This window comes from Thermobia domestica, chromosome 17, assembly GCF_964235325.1.
Source record: "Thermobia domestica chromosome 17, izTheDome1.hap1.1, whole genome shotgun sequence".
Classification (NCBI taxonomy): domain Eukaryota; kingdom Metazoa; phylum Arthropoda; class Insecta; order Zygentoma; family Lepismatidae; genus Thermobia; species Thermobia domestica.
In genome coordinates, this window is record NC_137470.1 from 165,699,024 (window position 1) to 165,725,242 (window position 26,219).

At 38.1% G+C, this 26,219-nt stretch overlaps 1 protein-coding gene across 2 annotated transcripts; it reads right to left on the minus strand.

The window, feature by feature from the left end:
* Positions 1-310: 310 nt before the first annotated feature.
* LOC145674471 (synaptonemal complex protein 3-like) lies at positions 311-25,971 on the minus strand. 2 transcript variants are annotated; one of them, XM_081744584.1, is made up of 4 exons: positions 25,872-25,971; positions 14,094-14,236; positions 8,003-8,116; positions 311-1,153 (listed from the first exon to the last, which is right to left on the minus strand). In XM_081744584.1, exons 1-4 carry the CDS (start codon positions 25,921-25,923, stop codon positions 989-991), a joined length of 474 nt encoding a protein of 157 aa, XP_081600710.1. In that variant the 5' UTR covers positions 25,924-25,971; the 3' UTR covers positions 311-988. The 2 variants fall into 2 exon arrangements, with proteins under 2 accessions (XP_081600710.1, XP_081600709.1); XM_081744583.1 differs by lacking the exon at positions 25,872-25,971 and adding an exon at positions 18,590-18,749.
* Between the last annotated feature and the right edge of the window lie 248 nt (positions 25,972-26,219).

Genomic DNA, 26,219 nt, shown 5'->3' on the forward strand with positions numbered 1-26,219 from the left:
CGTTCTTTTCAACTTGGTTGATTTTACTTTCTTGACTTCCTGGATAGGATACGAAGAAGCTACTGGAAAGAAAATCAGTTGGCTACAATATCCCCAACGTTTGGCCAAAGAGATGATGCTCAATGGCACTAATGACAGTGAAAGTGTATCTGAATATAGGGAAGTTCCTTCCACGCGCAAGCGAATACAATGTCAAGTACGATTGTGAAAAACAAAAAAAACAGCAGACATATGTTTCAAATGTCGAAAGTACGTACGTGGGTAGTGTACTGCAGAGATTCGAAAGCGAATTATCTGCTCCAAGTGAAAGTGACACTGTAATTCCTCCTCATAAGGAGATATTTTCGAAAGGTACCATAGAAAATGTTATTTTACAATAAACGTTTATTATCTAAGAGTTGACAGTAATCTTTGGTTATTTTTATTATTTTAAAATCTATGATACTAAACTTATTGTATTCATAAATATTTTGATATTACATATTTGATGTGCGTAATGTTTATAAATAAACATTATAAAATAAATAATTTGCTTGATAGGGTTACTTGTAGATATGTCTCAGTAAGAAAGTCACAAAATACAGTCATCCTGTGACACCATTAGTTTCCTTTTTAGCCAGAAATGGAAAGCAGTCAATTTGACTGCTTCGTGCTTCTAGGGGGTTCAAAATTTCCGTGCTTCTAGTGTTAATAATAGCTTTTCACACGAATTTTCTGTATTTATAGTGTTTTCGTTATGACGTCCGAAGTGTTTTTGCAACAGAAGTAGCTATATTCTACTTATTCAACTATGTGCTTCTAAATCTGCAATATTTCATTATTTTCCATGAGAACAGACATTTGATACACCTTACATACATATATATTCAGTCAAGACAATTGGGAACTCAACAAATATTTACTCCAAAACTGAAAGAATTCGGGAGTAAGAGCGGAACTACGGCTTGAATTAAACTACCAGGGCAGTGCCTAATAAGTTCGTTTCAAATTAACTAGGAAAGAACATAGAGCGTACTGAATTCCTTAGCCTTTCCATTTCTTGTTGCTGAGTTTCCATCAGTATTCTCTTCTGCAACAATGCCAATTCCTTCTTCAACTCAGTCTGCACCGGTCCTTGCTGTACTTTTGACTTCGACTCCACTTCTTTCGAGTTCTGAAAATAATATAATCTTGAATAGTATAATTTATATTTTGCACTCACAAGGGACGTATGCGAATCATGACAGCTATATATTTATGAAAATTGGTACCTTGACTAATTGTGGATAGCTAATCATCGCGGTGATAGTCACTCGGTGCGGAAATGGCTTGTTTACCAGCTACGTATAATAAAAATACCACGCGGTGAGCGAGTGAAACTGTGACGATTTATAAACCAAAAATGCCAGAAAAACGCAGAAAATGAAAAATGTCTCCAGGTAACTTGATACCTATGGGAGGAGGACACGTGATCAGGAACACGGCAGTAGTGTCACACAAGAAGTGTTACCACCCCAACACAAACTTATATATATATATATATATATATATATATATATATATATATATATATATATATATATATATATATATATATATTTCAAATAGGACGTATACATTTTATGACATTAAAACAATTGGCATAAACCGTGAAAGGAAATAAGCAAATGATCGGTTATCAGTGTTCTCAAATAAGGGAGATACGAGGCTCTACAGTTGAGAAATTATAGGGTCCGTACAGAAAAATGAACAAACGCAAACAACAAGACTGCAGAAGGAACACATGTACAGTAGGGAGTAAACCACAGAATGCACAGCATCCAGTGACTAATCGGCTTAGAATAACCCTAGAAAGAACTTTTATGTGGAAATGAGGAAAAGTGAACAGAAAGTCTTCCTATAACGTAGCAATTCCAATGGCCTTTGTGAGGAATCGATATCTCGAGCCGTTCCCAAGAACTATAAAACGAACTGTCTTGGAGTTGCAACACTGCATGAAATCACGTATGTTTTCCAAATGGCACAGCGCCTGAAAATATTACAAAAAAGCTGTGGCACTAAAGATAATAAACCTATGACAAGAAAGTACGTCAGAATCGATTCGCAAAGATTAATGACCTGTGATAGGTGTCAGTCAAAAGTATAGGAAACGTTAACATGTGAGACAACGATGAAGACAGAACACATTGCTTTCAGGTTAACAGTAATACACAGGCACACAATATTTTAACATAATACACCAATACACACAAGAGAAAAACCACAGATAGTATGGAAAAATACGTATATTTTCACCGTAGCCGCATACTCGATATGAAGCTTCAAGCCCGTTAGTCACTGGATGTTGTGCATGCTGTTATTTACTCTCTACTGTACATTTGTTTCTTCTGCAGTCCCTTTTTGTTGTACATTTGTTTGTTTCTCTGTACGGGCTCCATAATTTTTCAACTAGAGCCTCGTATTTCCCTTATTTGACAATACTGATAACCCATCGTTTGCTTATTTTCTTTCACGTTTTATGCCAACTGTTTTAATGTCATAAAATGGTATACGTTCTATTTGAAAAAAACTAAGTTTGTGTTGGGGTGGCAACACTGCTTGTGTAACAATATTGTGTTCTTGATAACGTGTCCCTCTCCCATAGGTATCACGTTACTTGCAAACATTTTTCATTTTCTGCTTTTATCAGGATTTTTAGGTTATAACTCGGCGCAACCTCACCCGGTCACTGCGTGGTATACGTATTATACGTAACAGGCAAACAAGGCATTTCCGCATCGAGTGACTATCACTACGATTATTAGCAATCCACAATTAGTCAAGGTACCAATTTTCATAAATATCTAGCTGTCATGGTTCGCATACGTCCCTTGTCAGAACACATTTTACATCTACTATGTTAATTCAGTAATTCGTGCAGTTTATTTTCAAGCATTTCTTGCCGGACGTTAGTAATGATGGCAATGCAGTGGGATATATCATCTCTAATGTGTAACACTATTTGTGGTTATGCTGGAGCTAATCGATTTTTATTTTTCAGGATTGAAGTACGGAGTGTTAGGTTGAAAAGAAGGGTCATCTCCAATATGTTCTCCTGTACGAGTTCAAAGGTTTAAGTGCCGTAGAGGCATCCAGACAAATCTATGCAGTGTATGAAAAGTACGCTTTTGCTGAAAGGGAGACCTGAAAAATAGTTTCACAGGTTCCAAAGTGGAATTTTGACCTGAGCGATGTCCCACGTTCTGGTCTTGCACCCCACTCTGATGAGAACTATTTGGGCGATTTCATCCACATCAGAGCACCTCGTAAATGGTCACAGAGAAGGACAGTAGACAGGCAACTGTCATGCGTCTCCTTCAATGTATAGGAAAGGTTCAAAAGTTGTTTGTGGGTGCTTATTCACTCAGCTCAAACAACAAGACCCAGCGTGTTGGCATATACGGTTCTTTACTTATCCGCCATCTTGAATCCGGTTGCCAACATTAGCCCTTTCTCTCACGTCTTGTTTCCGGAAATGAGAAAACGTGTCTGTACGCGAATTTGAAGGCACACTACATTCCAAAAAGGATCTGCATCCCAAGAACACAATGTGTCGGGTGGGGCATAGTGGGACACAGTGGACTCCTATCGTATCATCACTGCTGATGTATACTGTGATGAACTCCAAGGTGTTCATCCGGCACTTCAAGAAAGAGGGCCGAATAAACGGCATGGAATCATCATCGACAGACTTCGTAAAGCACACATGACAAACGCTGCCATTCAACATCTAGGGCATACGCCAGATGAGAGGTTCTTTCTCATCTGGCGTATGCCCTAGATGTAACTCCTACATATTGCCATTTTTCTGGTTCCTATCAAATGCACTCCGTGGCATATCCTTTGAAAACTATAAGTATCTACAAAACTTCGTTGATGACGTCACTCCAATACCCCCCTTTTTTCCGTAAGAGTCCAATAACTGCCTGCTAGTTGAGAACAGATTGTGAGCAATGCGGGGAAATACATCAGTAACCCATTGTCTGATTAGTTCAACCCTCAAATAAGAAATGTTTCCATTGATTTCAAGCGTCACTAAGTAATGAATCAACTCAATATTAGAAAAACATACACACCGCTCCGCAGACAGTAACCTCTAATGCAGTTTTTACCGGTAGAATTGAGTTCGCGAGAACTTGTAACCTAAACGGGAAAGCTATAAATATAATAATAAATTATAGTCCTAAAAATAATAACCCTCCAACACCATTTGGATCAGAATACTATTTATTCTCATAAATGCCTCTCCTCCATTCGAAACAATACCGAGCCCAAGATATGGTGTAGATTATTTATTATGTGTAGGCTTCACAATGATTTATACTTGATCCTTACTTCAGGGTCTTAAAAGTCTACTAAATATTCTGATACAATACCAGCATCTTGGACTCGAAAGTTTGTTTTGAATGGGGGAAATGATATCTATAAGAAATAACATTTTATTAGGATGCTGTGATTGAAGTCCGAGTGGCGTGTTCGTTTCAAGACGTCCGGGAAGTTCTTCCTGGGCAAAATGTGATCGAGTCACCAAAAAGAGGTTGTCGGTCGGAGAGACGTCAGAATACAATAGACAAGGAAAGGTTTCATTGTCATGGTGAGGTCTGCACCATGCTTTAAACGACATGAGGCCGTGCATTGTTGTGCAATATGAGGACATCATGTCTGTTGATTTATTGCTGGATACTTGTGAACAAGTTTGCGTTGCATTTCATGGAGTTCAGTAATGGTTTCGTCTCCCACAATACCAGCAGCACTCCCACCATACCATACCAGCAAAATCACTGGGTGAGGGGGTGATTGCACGATTCAACGTTTCCGATTGTCATGGTAGATCCCTTTGTCAGCAAAACTAACAACTCGGTTCAGGAAACCTCGGTTATTCCGTGCACTCAGAGAACTGCACACCTGAAGACAACGATCCTTATTAACAGGTGTTCCTCATGTGGCACCCATGAATCCAACGTTTTCACCTTATTGATTACGTGGAGCCACCGAATCATAGTGGTAAGTTATCTGCACATATGTAACTTATCTGCAATTCTCCGCCTGCTGTTGGCCAGTGACCGTGGGACTCTTTTAATGTTTTTTTTTACCAGCACAAAATATCACAAACTAACGGCGTTTCATTCACCATTCCTGGCCCAAATGCACTGTTGATTTTTTTTTTTTTTTTTTTTTTTTTTTTTGCAGCTAATATGCAGAATGTTCCAGTTTAAACATGTACAGCATGCATTCGCAATTGTGTTTTCCGTGGTGTACTTTCACATGGCCCTGCATCCTGACTGAGGACCTCTGCCTGTTTTCTGAGAATGTAAGGAGTTTGTGACGACGTTGTGTGTAACCTCGGACTATCAATTGGTTGCGTTACAGAGGGTAGTTTTCCACTAGACGCAAAATGATCGTTTCAATCGCACGAACCCAATATTCTGTATTCTTAATCACGCAATTATTTATTGCTTTTTCAAGAGCATGATTTCTTCTATAGTTCTATGTTTACAGGAGGCCCTAGAAGACTAAGTTCCCGCAAACTCAAATCTACAACCCAATGAAGACCGACTGAAATATTCTGATTATTGATTTACCCTTTGCATAAAATGGTGAGTTCTCCTTTCAAATATATCGTGTACAGTTCGAAAGCAATATTTAACGGTATAAACAATCTCTAAGATGTATATGCATTATATGATACACATAGGAAAAAGCTGATGTTTTCTCACAATATATTTGACAGGCACAAATTATATGCTTTTATATGTAATTTAAAAGCAAAACACATATCTAGACTGAGAATCGAACACTGGTCTTCTAATAACTGTATTGCGCTAACTACCATGCTACCTAGTCCGCTTTCTGACTAACCACACATTTTCACCTACTTCACAAGCAAAAATGTCTGGTAAGTGAAGTTATGAATTGAAAATTGGATAACATAACGGCAAGATAAGCCTGACACCAGGATATGATTTGCGGTACAGTCGCACACTTTACGTCGTAAAAAAACAGTACACGAATGTCTGAAATTCAGCGAATCGAAAAGTTGTCATAAACGTTTGTAGTCGTCCCTCCTATTATAACTTCTGCCAGTCTTGAGATTACCAAAATATTTTAATAAAAGTATATATAAAAAATATATTCTTGCCTTCATGATAATATGTAAGTTGAAGTTGTACCGCATACACCCTGCAAACTTACCTATGAAATCCTAACTATATATAGAACTACATGAACTGACATAAAATAACGGGTACTTTAAGTTGACGTGGAAAGCTGAATTTGGCATGATTGTAGTTTTCCGGGACTAATCCACAGGAAAATTGCCAAATGTGAATATTTTTAAGTTTTAGGGTATCTAAAGGAGGGATGAAGAATTTCCACGTGTTATTTAAATGAGCCTTTTTTTAACCTATAATCTCATGTTTTAGGTACTTGGAATTGGAATAAATACTTAAAGTTCGGTATGCCTCTACGTTTTCGTTACTGTTACGTAAGTAAATAACCAAAAATAAAAATTTGCAACTATATTGTGTTTTTATGTGGAACTAAAAAACTTTTCCCATGTTATTGGAACATCTACTACACCCCAAAATGTTTATGCACTTTCTGTAGGGCTAGAATGATGAAATTTGGCATGATTGTATCCTTGTGGGACTAACCCACACGAAAATTGTCAAAACTTTTTTTTTTAAGATTTTAAGGGTCTAAAGGAGGATGAAGAAACCGCCTTGTCATTTAAATGGGCGTTTTCTTGAGATATAAAATCTTATCTTTTAGATAGAAATAGGAAAAGAAACTTGAAATTCGGTAGAATTATGGGATTAAGATGTACGAGGCCATAGGCAAAGCTAATACGGGGAACTAGCTCCCAGCTAGCCAAAGGCTAGTCTATATATATAAAAATGAAACTGACTATGTGACTTCGCAACACTTGAACCACTCGACCGATCTCTATTAAATTTCCAACATAGGTGAGGTTCGGGCCTGGGATGGTTTTTATCATTTCACTTTGACGGTGCAACTTAGGAGAGAGAGAGAGAGAGAGAGAGAGAGAGAGAGAGAGAGAGAGAGAGAGAGAGAGAGAGAGAGAGAGAGAGAGAGAGAGAGAGAGAGAGAGAGAGAGAGAGAGAGTAGGAGATATCGAACAAAACATAAAAATGAAACTGACCACGTTTCTTTGTTTGTTACAGGCTGATGATCAGTAAGAATTGTAGCCACATTTGAAGAAATGGAAAAATCACAGGTCCGAGCAGTGATAAAATATTTACTCGAAAAATCTAACATCGAAGGACATCTATGCAGATATGGTGGGAGACTCTAGCCCTACATATGACCTAGTGAAGAGATGGTACCGTGAATTTAAATGTGGTCGGCAGACCTGTAAAGACGAGCATGGTGATGTGTTGTGTCGTTCCATTGAGACAATGCTCCTGTCCACACTTTCCAAGTTTCGGTGGCTGCAATTCATGCAGGAGGGTTCGAAATTGTCCCTCATGCCCCTTTTTCTCCAGACCTGGCCATAAGTGACTTCCACCTAATTTTCGTGGAAAACATTTTGCCAGTGATTCAGAGGTTATGGATGTTGTGAATGAATGGTTGTAGGACCAATCAAAAGAATTTCTTTTCGCTGAAATTGAAGCACTGGAAAGCCGACTTGAAAAGTGTGTTCATGTTGTAGGGGACTGTATTGAAAAATAAGTGTGGTTTGGTTTTCCTACGGGGGTTCCTTCTATATCAGGGGCGGAGCATGCTGAATCACTCTCATCTGGTTAAAAAGGACCTTAGGGAAAAAAGTTTAATAGGGAAGATTCCGGAACAATGATTTGTGGAGAAGAAACGTCGACTCCAGACAAGTGGGAAAAGAGAGAGAGAGAAAGAAGTATTACGAAATTAATAGTATACTAAATATATTTTGCAAATATTATGGAGCTATCAAATTGTAAAACGCCTGTATGATACATAATTTCAAATGAAAGTAAACAATATTTACCTTAAAGACGGACTCGTGTGTCGTTTGAAGCGACGCTAATCTTTGTCCTTGAATAAGACGGTATTCCTTAACCACTTTCAACTGGTGCTGCATTGCTCTTTGTACCTTTTCATTCTAAGAAAAGAAAGAAAAAAAAAGTTCTCTTCATGAGTTCATTACTTGGTCACAATATGTATAAAATGTTTAAACACAACACTTTACAAATCCTACACATTTAAATGAAAATACAACAATAATACTAAAATACTGCTTTGTAATCTTTAAGCATTAATTCTCATTTTGGTCTTACACAGAACGATCTGTTCTGTTATAGAACAGGCAATTATGTAACAACAACTTAAGTTGTTTCTTAAACTGCAAATTTGGCATCTGTTTGACAGAATTTGAAAGTTATTATACAAGGTGTTTCTAAACAATACTGACAACGTTTGGGACGTGATTCCTGACACCAAGACAAAAAATATAGAACAACCTGGGTGCACAAATGCTTCCTTTCGGCGTTATAGGCTGCCGAAAACATGAAAAAATGAACTTTATAGGTCCATAGCTCCTTTACTATGGGATGTACCGTAGTCGGGTCACGACTTCACTTAGGAACTAGTATGTGCACTATCCAAATATCCATGTTTCAGAATCTTGCGGTACTTTCGCAACAAGTTTTATAGAAGTACTGTAGTTGGTGAGTACATCAATTTAGATGCCCGTAGCTAAACTCCTTCCATAAAAATTATTGCGTGAGTAGCACAGGATTCTCGAACAAGTGTTTTTGGATAGGACACATATTAGTTCCTATGTGAAGTATTGATCCGGATACGGAAGGTCTCATAGTAATGGAGGTATAGACCTTTAAACTTAATTTTTTCATGTTTTCGGCAGTCTATAACTCCACAAGAAAGCATTTCTACACCCAGGTTGATGTATACTTTTTATCTTGGTGTCAGAAATCACCTCGCAAACGTTGTCAGTATTGTTTTCAAACACCCTGTATTTTTTTTTTTTTTCTTATGAGATGTAGCGAGTTTTAAGTTTTTGCTAATCCAAAATTTTCTATGTGAATAGTGATTCTGGTGTTGTGTTGGTTTTAAGTTCGAATTGCCCGCTTATGTGGACTAGGGTTTTTCCCCGAGCTTATTCATTCGTATGAATGTCATTGTTTCAAGAATATGTGTAATCTATATTATTATTACATAAATGAGCAAAATTGACTCACTTATCATCGCACACGACATACTACAATAGCTAGAAATGCGAGATTTTAAAAATAATACTCGTTAAGCAAGAGATAATAAATTATTTTTTGAAACGTGTATCCTGAGGGAGGTACATTTTCTGCCAAAAATTGATTATTACGAATTCTTGAAGTTAGAAATGAAATACTGCATATAAACACTACATTAAAGGTATGAAAATATGCTTTCCGCAGTTTCAAAAATTCTGTTCCTAAGGGGAGTAATTTCTATAATACTCAAATTTCCCTTTTATTCAGAAAAAACCGAATATTAGGATTCGCTTATGTTAGAGATGTGAAATTAGTATAAAGACTTAATTAAATAAGGAAAAACGTGTTTCAGTGTTTTCAAAAAACTTCGCTCCTGAGTGCGTGAAAGCGAGATTATTTCAATAATATCCACATTTCCCTTCCCTTTATCCAGAAAGTGCTGAATGTGAGGATTTAAGTTGGAGGTGTAAAATTCAGTATATAGACCCACAAACCAAAGTAACGGGATATATATCTTAGAGTCTTCGAAAATGCTGCTCCCACCCGAGAGAGCGGGCTATTTTGTATAATTTAAAGTTCACTTTCTTTATCCAAGTGCCTAATGTGGGTATTCGCTCAAGTTAGAGGTTTGAAATTCGGTAAGGGAAGGTTTCAGAGGGAGTTTCAAAAATTCCGCGTCTGAGAAGGAAAAAAATATACAGTATTCAAAATTCCTTTTTTTTATATTTATTGCACCTTACCCTTTCCATGAGAAGAATGGGCACTTCTGCGTGATAAAATGGTCTGCTAGATTTCGAAAGAAACTGTTGGCATTATTCCTAGCATTATCTTTTGCATTGGAGTGGCCCTGCGAAGCATAGTCGCTAACGCTTTCGCCTTTATTGTGAGCGTTCCTGTATTCAATTCCCGGTGGGGACACACTGTCTGAAAGGTATAAAAGCTTTTTCAGATCAGCCATCCTATGTCGAGTTTTTCCCCGAGTTTTCCTCATTCACATCACGCAAACGCCGGGATAGTACCTAACAAATATCCCAATCCTTTCTTCCATCCGTTTCCTCGGGATAGTGTGATCGCCAAGGGACGTGCTCATTGCTCATTGGATGATGTAAACCTATAATGACACATATATTAGGCCACACAGTTCGATTATCTTCAGTTACGGTATCATTAATGTTTACCATTGAGTACATAAATGATAATACATTAGATGATGCAACTTAAATCTCCAATATATTATGTATACTAGCTGGAATACCCATTCTTCGCATTGGTCAGATAAAATTATCTATGTAAACAAACTGAACAACGAAAGAAAAAAAAATATATCGGCCATTTTCTACTACTTTTACATATTCCGGTAAACGTTCCCTGAGACCCCCTGGTTCGAATTAAAAAAAAAAGACGGCATCTGGCCCCCAGTCGATGGGGGCTGTATTTGAAAGTCAACGCCTGTGGAGTACCATCATTCATCTCAGCGATCGCAAAAACTATGGATTTGACACTAATATTGGTCATTTTGGATTATTTTTACATGTCTTGGTGTTCTTCCCCCCGGTGACCCCCGGCCCGCAGCCAAATGGAGCGAATGTGGAAGTTAATGCGAGAGGAGTTTCACCATCGATCTCAGTGACTGCAGAAACTATTAATTCGACACTAATATCGGTCATTTTCTACTAGTTTTACATGTCCCGGTAAACGCCTTCCCTGAGGTCTCCTGGTTCGAATTTAAAAAAGCTTCGTCTTAGTTTGGAGCCTAAACCAAGTACCCGTGACCAAAATTTGGCAACTCTCCGTCCACTAGACTGGTAACCAGGCCGCACATAGACACAGAGACTTTTTATTTATATTAGATTAGTATTAGTATTATAACGACAGCAAACTTAGTTGCTTCCTTCTACTATGTCATTCTAATTACTTATAACTTTTTTCTACATAAATAAATCCTTAGCTACCGTGTTTTTGTTGTCATAACGACAAAATCGACAAACAAACTTGAAATTATTAACCAACAAATCGATATTAATCTATTCAATTTTAAACTAATTGTCTTTTACTTTTTCTTCTAATTGATGTTACATTTTAAAGCACTTTTGCCTTAAAGCCGGATTACACCCACATTATACAGGGTGTTTCAGAACAATACCGACAATGTCTGGGAGGTGATTCCTGACGCCAAGATAAGATAAAAAAAAGTATAGAGCCACCAGGGTGCACAAATGCTTCCTTTCGGAGTTACAGGCTGCTGAAAACATGAAAAAAAAAATGAACTTTAAAGGTCCATAACTTCAAAACTATGGGACCTACCGTAATCAGGTCAAGACGTCATTTAGGAACGTGACGTCTATTCCATATCCATGTTTCAGAATCCTAAGGTAATCACGCAACAATCTTTATAGAGGTAGTTTGTGCGTACTTCAAACTATACGCCTGCAGCCAAACCGCCTCTATAAAAATTGTTGCGTGAGTACCTTAGGATTCTAAAACATGTATTTTTGGATAGCGCACATATTAGTTCCTTAGTGAAGCCTTGACCCGACTACGGTAGATCCCATATAATTTTCAAGTTATGGACCTTTAAAGTTCATTTTTACAAGCTTTCGACAACCAGTAACTCCGAAAGAAAGCATTTGTGCACCACGTTGGTCTATACTTTTTTTTTCTTATCTTATCTTGGTGTCAGAAATCAACTCCCAAACATTGTCGATGTTGTTTTGAAACACCCTGTATAAACGTTATTGTTGCAAACCCGGAAATATAATTCCTAATTCTAATTGTTCTGCATTTTTAATCACTTTTCGCACGGCAGACATTATCCTAGAAAATAAGTTTGTTCGACATCAATAATGATCAAGGCAAAAGTATATAGTTTTCAGTGCCTCCAAAATTAGGATCATTTTGAGTTTGCTTATAAGGTAAACCCTCGTGCTTAGTTTCTTGACAAACAATCGATCCAGGTTAATCCCAGCTTATCTTAAAAATCCGTCAATTCAATAATAAATAAATAAATTTAAAAGTTTCGTGAGTCAGTTTTCCATCTAAAGACATTTGATATGTACTTGAAGAATTTTATGTTCAAGTGGTTCACCTCTACATTACATTTCGTAAGTTTAGCTGTCGAGTAATTAAATACAAATACTTTTCAATTTAATGGAAACACCTAAGAGAAAGTGGAATTTATTAGATTAATATCTCGTTTAGAACCACCTTTCGCACTCAGATCAGCTCAGATGCGACATGGAATAGAGTCATCGAGGCCGTGAATGGTAGCAAGTGAATTGCTAAACAATTCCGTGTGCAGTGGATCGCTCAGTTTCGTGTGGGAGGATGAAGGCGGAAATTGCGCCGGATTCCTGCAGATATCCAAAACGGACCACAAATATTCAATTATGTTCAGGGCCAGGGATTAGGCGGGCCTGGGGGAGTTAAACTTCACCCTGATCTTCCTCAATCCATGCCATAAGAATTCCAGCTATGTGAATGAGCATATTATGCTGAATTATTGCGTCATTGCCCGGAAACCTCATCTGGATCATAGCATGCATTCTCCCATAAAATGGCGATATAATCACCGGAAGAAATGCGACCGGTAAACGTCAGAACAGAACCCATTGAAAAACAGGATAACTAGTCCACAAAACCGCCGCCATGCTTCATGGTTACGCGGATACACTGCGGATCATACGCTTCTTTGGGCGTTCGTAACACACAAACTCGATCCCGTATGGATTCATACCACGTAACTTGCTGCAGATTGCGATTGTGGATAGAGGCTGTAGAAGATGTTGCTTGAGCTCTTCCTTTAATTACACCAGAGTCACACGACACTTTTCTTCCAACCACTGATACTCTTCGCCGATATACTTTTGCCGTGAATTTTATAGATCATCACATTTGACACTGTTACTTGCGACGCACCCAATATACTTGTCACTTTCGTCACTCTCGCACCACATAACCGAGCAACATTTTGCACTGTTTGGAAATGAGACAAGACACTCATTTTTAACTATAACCGTTTGCTCAATTCACTGCGCATTGCCATCCTACTCCTCCTCACAGAGTACAGTTTCTCTGACGTGCCAGCAGCCCGATGCTGAGGTCGTCACCTAACCCTTGCCAATTCTGACATCGACGTGTTCCAGGGGTTTCCATTAAATTTATACGTAAGAGTTGTTTAAGATTTCAGGCATAATACTTGTCATCAGCGCTACAGACGCTTTTGTTGGAAGCCATATACACAAAGAGTTCATTAATATATACAAGATACAATATCTCATTTCTGAAGCAAGTTTTTATATCTATATGCATGTATACCTGCAAATATGTGGCTCCATTAACACCACAGGGCTCGAAAATCGAAACAAACCTTAATCTTAGAAAGTATACGTGGGCTCTAAAAGCAAAAATTTATGTAGATACCGCATGTGCTCCCGTGGAGGTAACATGCTATGCGCTCGTGATCAACAACTCAAGAGAAATGAAAAGTCACGAGTTTATAACGTTTTTCGTCAGGAGCGGATCCAGGACGGACTTCTGGGAGGGGGGGGGGGGGTTGTAATACTGCTACTTAGAGCTGCTTTTAAGAGCTCCAAACTCTGGGATAGGTTTATATTTATATATATAAAATAAAGTTTACCCTTCTGGGGGTGAGGGCGATTGCCCCTGGTTTTACCTCCTGGAAACTCATGCACAATCTGTGTTAACCTTAGCTGGGGTCCCATAGACCCCAAGTAATTTGACTCCGAAGTTCTGAATCAAAACAAGATGATTACGTGACATTGGTAATTTTGCTTCTGAATTTTGATTGATCATAGTTCCAATTCTTTTGCATTGTGTAATAACGGTTTTAAACTTAAAGAAACTTTGTCGTACCTGTTCTTTCATGCGATTAAGATCATGATCCCACTGATCTAAAACCTTGTTAACATTGAGCTGCAGATCTTGGCAGCACTGACGGACTTCAATTTGAGACTGAGACATGTGTTTAACTTTTTGTTCTTTCGCTTGCGTGGCAACTGAAACACAAAGAAAATATTTATACAACTGTTAATATGTTAACACTTTTATGAGAAATATAAGATTTATTTTTACAATAAGACAACCCTTACTTCCTGTAATAGCAAAATTAATTAATAGAATTCAAGCTTGTTGCTCGTTTCAGGTATATGAGACATCAATCTGCAATTTATTGTGGAAACAAACATGGGTTTTCGCCGGGGATCGAATCCGAGTCTCCCGGGCCGAAGACACATACGTTAACTTCATAGCCACGAGGGAGTTCCTGTAATACCTAAAATTTCGTGACCCATCCATTCGAACGTCTCTAATGAACGTCGCCGATTTCACCGAGATTACAAGTCATGGAAGTGATACAGAGCCCAATATAAGTGTTACATTTAACTAAAGGGTGCAAGTCATGGCTCTTTCTTCTTATCTGTCAATATCCTAAATAGTATTTAGCACTAATCAGAATATATGAGTTCACTAATAATGTCAATCATAAACATATACTCTTGTTATTTCTTATTTTAATTAGTCATTCTTTCTTATACAGGGTGGAGCAGAGGAAACGCATGTTTTTCAAACTGCTAGTAGGGATATTGATTTGGAGCGACCGTTGGCAGACAGCTCAGACAATGCACTTTCAGGTGCTATGGAGCGTTGAAGCGTAGAGCAGTTCTGTACATTAACATAATCATCCAGATGAAAACGAAGCTTCATCACTCATGAATACTGCGACATCTGCACCTTCCGTAAGAAAAGCGACCATTAGACCACAAAATTAGTTTCACTTAGCTGCTGGACAATCATTATTTTCTACGGGTGAAATTTGAAATCATGTAAGATGCAATGAGGCGAACGACGTGACATAACTAGCGATACAGCCTGTCGCCTAGAGGATCGTTTCAGAGTAGCAAGAACTGCCCTTTTCACTGTCTATGCTTTCTGGAGTTGAATTCGAACTGAAGAGAGAAGACCAGGTGGTTTCTTTTTCATCACAGATCCAGTACTTCTGAACGCTGCAACCCATCGGAGCATAGTGTTTCGATCTGGGACTGTACTTTGACGTTCGACATTAAACTTACGACGGAAAAGAGGTTGAAACGTGACCATAGAATCAGTGTTTCTAAAGAACTGCTCGACTGCGAACACACGATGTTCTACGCTCCATAGTAATTGAAACTGCATTGTCTGAGCAGTCTGTCAACGGTCGCCCAAAACTCAATACCCATTCTCGTCGCCGAGTACTAGCTTCATTTTACTACAGTCCTACCGACTATCTATAATCAAGCCACAGGCTGCATCGGCATGTGCATTCCTTTCTGACATTTCCTGCTAACAATAAAGCTGTCTGGTGTGTGAGGTTCCTGGTTCGCCAAGTGGACTTTATGATGGACAAACAAAGTGTACTTGAGTTCTCCCGTTTCCTTCCACTTACTTCATTTCACTATTTCGTGCATTATCATCAGTCTACCTCTTAACCCGTAGCATAGTCGAAGGGACGTTAAACTTAATAAAAGTGAGTTTATAACTTTTTTTTTTTTTATTTGAATACACGCCATTTTAAATCGATAACTGTTCTCACTATGAAATAAAGATCTCCACTTAGCGCTTCCCTTTAGTCTATTGGCTTCTGCACGCGCCTTTGATGCATGTCGTTTCGGTTACTATTCCCGGTCGGAGAATCTTGATATGTGAAGCTTTACTGTGATATGGGTTTCTTCTTAAACTGAAGGTCCATGCCTCATAATAGCCGTGGTGCTGAAAGCGACGCTAAACAAAGGCACGCATGCTAGCAACTTGGTCAGCAAAAAGGGACGAAGAATCTGAATGAAATATACCTGGGAGGCGGGAAGGACAGGTATTTTGTCTCTCGGATGATCATTGTATTTATTTATTTACTTTTTTTTCAATTTTCCATTTGGGACAAACTAGTGGCGAAAATGAAAAGAAATTTTTAGTTTAATCCAACGTTTATGCTAAAGGAGACAGATGGTTTGAATGTGTAAGAATTCGTTGAATGATGATGTGGGAGGAAACGGAAAAATCCGACAAAACCTACAGATACAAATGATGTACACCACACACTTATACGGCCTGGGATCGAACTAGAAATCTCCTGCATCAGAGGCAAGCGCTCTACCACTAAGTCCCCTAAATAGAGTGGTGATTTCCGTTACTTTCAACATTACGAAGGTCTCTCTGACCAAGCCTGGAAATGCAGACCAATAACTAACATTTCTACCAACGTGACTATTGGAAAAACTGCTGAGCGATTTAGCATTGGTAGGATTGAGCATCTGGTTTTAAACTAGTACCGAATCAGCATATTGTAAAACGCAATCCTCCCAACTCATCTCATAAACGTGTCTTCGAAGATGTGGCGACTATTGGGAACTCATAGCAACGGGTATGCTAACTCTTAGGATTCTAGTAAAAGATTAATAAAGGCAAAGAGTATATGATCCTGTTTGGAGAGGTGCCTATTCTTCTTGAGATGTGACTCAACAACAAAAAAAGCAAGTTATTTCTGCAAACTTACACAGTACTTCTGATTTTCAATATCCCTCTCTTTCGAATCTATCTTGATTAAAACCTGATCCACTGTAATGTGTAAATTTTACAATTTTTAAGCAGTCTTTTACTTGGTGGATAGTTTACAGTATTTCAATTACTTTTACCGTGCCCTCTACCCTCACCTCTCCAAGAAAATCCTACTATTTGACATAATCCTAGAAAGCAATATGGACAGCCTTTCCTTCTTGCATGAGCAAATATAAGAACAAGAATTTTATGAAACCAAAAAATGCATCAAAAGATTGCAATCTTGGCCATTAATTAGTTTTTGGATTAGGGGCCACAAAAGTTTGGAACGGACCAAAATCCAGTTTTTTAATAAACACATCATACTGTTAAGTGATAGTTTGGGTTTGGCTATATTATATGTAGTTCTCCACATAGAAAGAGTACAAAAAAGTTTTTGATTGAAATATATTGGATCTTTTGATCCAATAAATGAGAGCTAAGTATCGATAAAACCCAGGGCCAGCCCGAAGTAAATACATTATTCGAATGATAGAATCCTATTCAAAATATCTAGTAACAAAGATATTTTGATACGCATTAATGTAATACTTTGCATCTAACCTCAACGAAAGCCAAGGAATTGGTAGCGTGGTCCCTGTAGCCCAGTCTCTTGAAGGTGAGATAGTGTGGTGAGGTACGGCATATACTGTGAGGGTTGATCTTATATGGTTTGTGCACCCGACAACTGCATACCGACGCAAAACTCAAAAATTCCAGAACTCCTCATGCCCAAATAACAAACTCATTTGTTTTCTGAGCGTGTCATCCCGGATTTGAGTTCAGAATGAAAATAAATGAGATCTAAATTTTATGTCCCAGGGTTATGCCGGCTAGGCTTAAAGGTGACGGTGATGAGAATGAATGGATGGAATGAAGAAAGTGGGAGGAAACGGGAGAACCCCGAGATAACCGATGCACGCGGTATTTGGCCACCATACAGCTCATTTGGCGCGAGCTGGGATCGAACCAAGGACCCGAAGCACCAGAGGTGAACGCTCCACCACTGAGCCACCGCGGCCCCAGGTTTGTGTTCCAGTGAGGGATTTTTGCCTCCGGTATGACCAGTGACTCTTTTCTAATATGACATCGGTGCTTGAAAAGGTTATTCACTAAAATCAATGAATCAATTAAATTCTTTAAAACATTATTAACATCAAGCATCAAGTAAATTTATTTATTGTTCACACTAAGATGGAGTGGAAAATTGAAGTTATGGAAATATAGTGTTGACGGAAATAATGCCTCTGCAGATAAAACTAAGAGAATGGTGAATTTCTTTGAGAAAGATAAATGAAATTATGAATTTAAATCCGTGTTCTCCACTCAGACCACATGGCCCGACCCATGTGGGAGCACCAACTTTAGGAGTGAGAGAGTGTGTGGCTGTTCTGGAAAGCGGAATGAGTAGTGTAGTGGTTAACGCATCGGCACGGTATGCCGGAGATCCTGGGTTCGAGTCCTGGTCCAGTCATTCAGTTTTCACTCTTGTGAGTTATTGAAATAAAAGCTTTAAGTTTTACCGGTTTTACGGTTATGCCGGCAAGGCTAAGGAAGACGGTGATAATGAAAAATGAATGAAATGGTGGAATGAAGAAAGTTGGAGGAAACAGTAGAAACCCGAGAAAATCCAAGCACACGATGTTTGACCACCTTGCGTGTTATTAAATTCGCATTAACAGAGGATTTGTTGTGTAAAAATAAGTTTGAATCGGTTGTTTCCTCCTTTCATTAATATATATAGATACTATCATAGATGTTAATTTTACTCCGACCTCACTCACCCTCGCCTTCAAAGTGGCAGTTGGCCTTCGCCCTCGCGAAGGGAATTGTCCATCGCCCTCGTGCTGGAAACTTGTCCTTGCGAAGGGAATTGTCCATCACCCTCGCCTTCACAGTGAAAGTTGGCCCTCGCGATGAGTTTTCCATCGCCCTCGCTTCCGTACTGGAAACTTCTCCTCGCCCCCATATCAGTGAGAGCGAGGTTATTTGAGAGTGAGGAAGCCCTCGCGAGGATCAGATCCTCAATTTTCCAGGCTATTTGCTGAATTATTTGCGTAACATACGTCCTAAACAAAGAAAATTAAACATACCATCGTATAACTTACTCCGAATCACCTGAAATGGAACAAATCATTGACTACTTCACGCTTAATATTACCATGAATATGTTCAGATAATTGAGTAGAGTTTCCCTTACATCTTACGCTGGAAACTAGTGTTTCCCAAGAGGCGAGAGGAGACGAGAAATAAGGTTTATCATTTCGTCTCGTCTCAATTCTCGGAAACTTCTTTATTGTCTCGATTCTCAACGACTCACTCTTGTTCTGTAATTTTACGTACAAAATATATTCCCTTATCTAGAATTTATCAGAATCCTTCTGAGTCCCGAGAGGTGTAAGAAGGGTATAATCTAACAACATTTAAACCATATTTATTATTGGAATAAATTGTGTAATGATTTCAGTAGTAATCACCCTCGCCATCATAGCGGAAGTTGACCCTCGCCCTCCTGTCGGGAATTTCTCGTCGCCCTCGCTGTCGAAGCTTGCCCTCGCCATCACCTAATTGTGGGCGAGGGAATTTGAGGGTGAGGATACCCTCGAAAGGGTCACACTTGCGAGGGTGTACATCTTTGTGTACTACGCATGTTCAAAAGTTCATTTGAAAGTGTTCAACACGTGATCACAAACAACAATCAATGTATATTTAAATGTAAATAAAGGAAACATAAAAAAATGTCCTCTTTCGCTTAAAACAGAAATGTTCAAAACGCGGACAGACGTGTCTCATTTTTTATGGAGGAGTTCATATATTGTTTCATCTTCGTAAGTTGAAGGGCTCATGAAATATTTGATTTTTGGCTGGAATTTAGAAATTCTTATATTCCCATTACGATGCACCCTTGAATCAAATTAATATGATAAAAACCACCTCAATGTAAGTATTAAGTATGTTCAGAAATTCATTTCAAATCGTTCAACTGTTTCCCCGTGATGCGATCACAAAGGCAACATCGCTCTCAATATAAAGAAAGAAGTTATAGAAAACCTCCCTTCTCTTAAAACGTTTGGACGTATGTTCACTTATTTTTAATGGGGAGATTACAAACCAAGTGTCACCACCATAACTTGACAGGATCGTGAGATGGGAGGAGCAGCACCACAGCGCCTATATCAGCGTTTTCCAACCTTTTTCAACTTGCGGCACACTACGAGTGTAACTTGAATTCTCGCGGCACACTCATAGATATTATTATTTGCAAGGTATTTTTTTTCTGTGATTACTGATCTCCTTCTCACAGAGATGAAAGCTCGATCACTGGCTTTCCCCTATGCTAATTCATTATTCTTATTTTTTATTATAATTTTAAAATAGAAAACAATCGCCATGAAATATAGGACTCATATTTTTAAAAAATACGCTTTCTTTTTCGAAAACTGTATCCAACCTTTCACTAAGAACGAAGATCACTAAATAACGAACGAACAAACAAATGTATTGTACTTTTAACTTTGCTGTTTTAACCAAAACCGGTGCATATTATTGCAATCACACAGCTTGGGATGCGTCGAACTCAAAAGACAGCTGTTGAGAAAAGTATTGTTCTGTCATTCACGTGCGAATGAGTGTTCTACGAAAGCTCACTTGACGCGTACCGTACAAGTGCTTCCATTTCTCGGTGTTAGTATGACTCTCAATTGAAGCGTAACATAGCAGCTAACCGTGGAAATGTGTACGAGCCAAAATACTGTCTGCTACACAGCAATAGATGTAGAACAATGTATTACATGTAAAAGTTTTTCCATGGTAGAAATTCATAGTAATGTGAACTACAAAAATATACATTTTTTCCTATGCCTTGCAATTTGGTTGCTATAGAATTAATAATTTTGTTTCGATTTCCTCGCAACACACCAGCGGTTCATTCGCGGCACACCGTTTGGGAAACGCTGGCCTATATGATGATGAGAATTCGACGGGTCACCAGTCTTCGATTGGTCTCTCCTCCTCTTGCATGCCTGGAGCACTAGAAGAAACACAACCTCAAAGCCTCTAGTCTGCTGTGGGACTCTTGGGTTCCCTCCCACCTGGCTTAGCTTGCACGGAGCTCTGTCGGGATCGCAAGCTCAGTTGCCTGGAGCATTGAGGTTTCCTACGCCACTCTACCTAGCTTGCCCGGAACTCTGTAAAGTCCCTGGTCGCATAGCCTTGGGCTACCTAATATCTACCTCACGATAGAGAATTTTGTTTATGTATTTCTGTAAATACTGTTATTATTAGACGATTTTTATAATAAACGGGTAATGGGTCGACCTCGGGCTCCGATTTACTCAACCTAGCTCTACTTATTACCTGCACTAGCATAACTTTTACAATATAAAGCTGCAGTACAGTATGCAAATATACTCTGCCGCCGGAAATTAGTATCTAATAGTACTTTTTACATGCACTCACTTATTTTAACCGAAAAATTACCATTATCATGATCAAACTACACCAAGAAAAACATTTATTATCATTATGCCGCAGACCCATATATTCTCATTGCATGCTGGAGAATGCTCTTTTCATGTGGAATTGTTAGTATAAATGAAAGGACTTAATAGGAAGAAGGTCATTCAGCTACAATAAGTAGATTTCGCATAAAGTATAAATTCCTTTTTCTTAGAGTGGTTTAGTTATAGACTCCTGGTGCGTGGGGTGCTCGGTTCGATTTCACCTCGCACCAAGTGAGCAATGTGGTGGACAAATCTTGTGTGCGTGGGTTTTCCCGAGGTTCTCCTACTCCATTCTCTATCACTGTCTCCGTTAGTCTACACAGCATAAACGTGGGATGTAAAACTAAGATTTAATTTCCTGATTTTTTTTAGGACTTCTATTCTTAATCTGCACACATGAACTAACTTGCTATTAATTGCATTTTATTCTTAATGTAAATATCAGAAATCAAATATTCATGCTGTTACAAATCAGTTTAATTACAAAGAATAGTACAGTGCCGAATAAACTATAAATGTAATGATTGCCTACATTACATGTGCTAGGGAGTGAATATTACAATGCCCGCTCCAGTTGCTATTCTTACGCTGACACGAGAAATTACACTCGATTAATTTTAACAAAATGAAGTACAGATTATGAACAGTCCGACAAATTAAAACAAAAAGAAATAAAAATTGGTATAGATTTATTGTATGGATCCACTAAATTCAATACATATGTAATTCTTTTTCAGTAAGTCGACTATTTCTGTATCTTAAATAATCATTTTTGGAGTATGGGTTTGCATTCCTCGGTTCAGATTCACTTTAGGAGGACCTCAGTGTAAGTACACGAAAAGAACTACACTAACCAACTTATGGTAGGTGGTCACTAAAAAGCACAATAACAGTATGCAGATCCTTTAACTCTCGGAAACGTCAAAAGTTAGCACCCTGGACTCAGATACTTCACTTGTATCCTGTGATTATCGGAAACCTTATGGGCGAGTACGTACTTAACAGGTTGGACTTTCATTAACGTATTTCCATGTAGACATGCAGGCGAGTTTTTACTTTGACTAGAACATTCACTGGAATCGATATATGTAACCCGGTTCCCGGAGCAGCTCAGGAATCATTCCTCAAGAACGATTCAATTCCTTTAGAGCAGCCTAAGAAACCGGTTCCTCCTGTTACTAGGAAGTCACCCCAAACCTTTGGCAAATGCTTTCTATACTGCTCAGGAATCCGGTTCAGACGAGTCAGTTCTTAAAATACGGCAATTCATAACTTCCGGAAAATGTGCATTAGAAGACAAAAACACATATGCCTAAAATGCTTTAACGGAAGTTCAAACCACTCTCTGACCTAACCTAACCAAAGCCAGTACAAATATTCCAAACTATCCGTAATCTACAAGTACGATTACTAATTCTGAACTAGAATTAGAAAAAAAGAATATTAGTAAAATGTGGAACGCTTATTTTCAAAACTACATCCGAAATCCCGATTAAAAAAAAAAAAAAAAAAAAAATCAAATAACTGGATGAAATAAACCGTATCAAATCACATTTCCTGCTCCACCTATTAAAACATTTGTTTCTTTAACTAGGGTTTCTAAGCAGACCTTCCTACAAGACGTCACCCAATCGCACAGTGTAAGTACTTAAGGTCGCCACCACTTAAAACATTCATAAATAAAATCATAATTTACTGCTACCACACCCGAAAGAATAAGATAACACCACAACTTGCCCAATACTGAAGTTCACATTACTGAAAAATGTTCCTTTACACACGGATGTAGATTTCTTAAAAGCAAGCAGAATTCCAGTCATAACAAATAAGAAAAACTACTAAACGTGTACTTGTTACTATACGTAGGAAATAGCTTCAGGCTTCGAACACAACCATCACAAGTTGCTCTAACTCAATTAAACAACACAATGTCGCAAAGCGATAACAATTTATGTCCGAATCTAATACAACCTTATTCATAAACGAGGAAATCAAACTCTTAGCATCCATTCATTAAACGGCCTTTTAATCTACCTAGATTAAATCGAGATTTACTAACTCTACATTCACCATGAAACAAAAAATCAAGTATAGGCTTCCAAAAATTTGACAACCAGCGCATAAACTTAATAAACACTCACTACAAGCAGATACGAACTAACATCATAACAAACTACAATATGACTATATGATAATCAGACACCTTGTGGGAAAAATTAGAACTACCACAAACTCACCTAACAATAGACAACGCACGAAAGGTACAAACAGTTCCAGCAACTGACTGAACCTATAAGTACTGGTTCCAGTCACTGTTCTAGTCGAAGTAAAATTTTACCCATACGCATCTCACAGACCACATTTCCATTACTTGCACATTGGTCTATTAAAATATTATTACAAATTTGTCTTGTAAAGTTTACAAATATGGGGATCCGTACAATAAATCTGTACCCACTTTTCTTGGTTTAAGTGATCCCCTAAGATTTTCTGTAGTACTATTCTGGCTCATGTCCAAATAATTGCGTCCAGATTAATAATATGTGTGGAACTAACATGCCCTCTAACCGACTACGTACTATCTTATTAGACCTATATGCAATTATTTTATCATTAAAGTTACTCACAGTGTCTTGCTAGTATAGAAGTTGTTTGCTAGGATAGTAGCTTCATTCATGGGTGTAAATTTACTTTACGAGCACTTGTTTCAAACACTTTCTCGGCATGATCGGTTTCACCCCTAAACTTGGCATAAATTTGTAAAGCAACCCACCATCACTACACCAGTTTTGATACTGTTCTGCAAAGTTACACGAAGCAAGTGGTTTTACCTTGCTACAATATAGTGTCCTACCAAAAGCTATAAACTACGTACTGTAGTTAAACCAATATAACGGAAACAGGGTCCCGCAATAATTACGTTTTTGCCATTAAGAAAATTTGCACTATACACACAATCTGCATGCATCATGCTCTGACTTCTTCTGCTCACAGATCTCGTATCTAATCATCCCTCTTCTCATGATATCTTTCTTACACTCGACTTGAAACGATAGATGACAGCACACTCTCAATGCAGGAAGTTGTACATGATCGCTTTCACCCCGAATGATCGGTATCACCCCGTTCTACGGTAATACGAAAGAAGAGATAAATACTAATACACATTGAAAATATGTTCACGTGGGCCTTATCCGGGGGCTTCCTCTCCGGCAATTTAGCCATGGAGGGTAAGCTCATAAATGAGAAGATGAAAGAAACCCATTACATAAAATCCCATATGTTAGATCCATTGTAAGTTATCATAATTGTAACTCAATACCTGTAAAAGTAAAATATACTTTCCCTACATCGTACAAAAATAATGCACCGGTGAAAATTGGCACGATATACGTAGTCATATTTGGTATAGTTGCATCAAAACACCTGCAACATAATGTGTAACTGGCACGAATCACGCCAGGAGAAACCTCGACGTCCTCCCCTCCGCACTTATTTTGGAGCAAAAGTCTTCGTAGTTTCACAATAAACTTGCATGCTCATATTGCAGGTTTTTTGCTGCGGACTGTACACAGACATTTATCTTACTCCTAGTGCAGCCCTTGTCATTGTTTCAAATTTGTAAACATGAAATACTGCTTCCTACATTGTGAAAAATTAATCTGACAGTAGAATTGGCTTAAGTTTGGAGTTAATTCTCCAGTTTCAAATCTACAAATAGGCAATTAAAACATTACATAATGTTACGTTAGGTTAGTTTAGGATAGGTTAGGTTACCTGATAAGTCTTTAGTTAGACTAGAACAATGACTGGAACCGGTTCTCATAGAAGCTTTAATTATTACTTAAATTCAGTAAGCCGTGGTGCTTATAAAAATTTGATAGATTCTCATCATTATTCTTATATAATTCTGAAAAACTCAATGCGGAAATATCACATTCAACACACCGATTTGCCATCCTATACTACTACAATGCTGCTGAATCACCGAAATCTTCCGCGTGTTGCAAATAGTATCCACTTCTATGTATCTTTTCCCGTATTAAACATAACTTTACTCCCAAACTTACACACCTAAACATCACATAAGAACCCAAAATCATTATTTCTTATCTCATTTCTCCTGTAAATTTTTCTAATCTTTATATAAAACAAAAAAACCTGGAGAGGCAACTCTAAACTTAACCCGTAGAATTGAATGTCCTACACAATTCTCTCTTATATTCGCTCACTTATTTTAACCGTAAAATTACCATATTTATGACGGACTATTCTTAATCAGTACCTAAAATGATTGCAAACTTCCATAACTTTAACTCGATCTTACCATAGTACTCGATTGAAACCTTGTAAAGCGGCTCTACTTATCGATTCACACATGGTGCGTGTATTGTTAAATTATCCAGTAACATTACGAGACCTATTAACAGAGCAATTCTTATTCTACTTTATAAAAAGATAAAGCATTAGACAATTACCTACATGAAACTACCTAATGAAGCATGAACTATTTCGGGGCAAAGCATGCCCAATATGGGAGAAAGGAAGGAACCTCCCCACTTACGTTCCTGGCTGAAGGCCTTTAAATAAAGGAAGTACTGGAAAACCAAGTGCATATACAGGATAAAATGTATATCCTACCTTTGTGTGTGGGGCGAAGTTTGGTTAGAGAATTATATTGTGCAGCAGAAGAGAATCTATAGTATTATTACGATTCAATTGTTCGCGGTGCATCCACATTTCCAAAGTTGCCAGGTAGATTTTGTTCTTAGTGTTGCCAACAGCCAACGAGGAAAAGTGGCTAAAATCAGAAGTGAATAGAAATGGCTTTAAAAAAAACTTAATAAAGCTGAAATAAAGCTAAATAACGAATTGATTCCTATAATAACATAAAGGTAAAGCAATACCCACC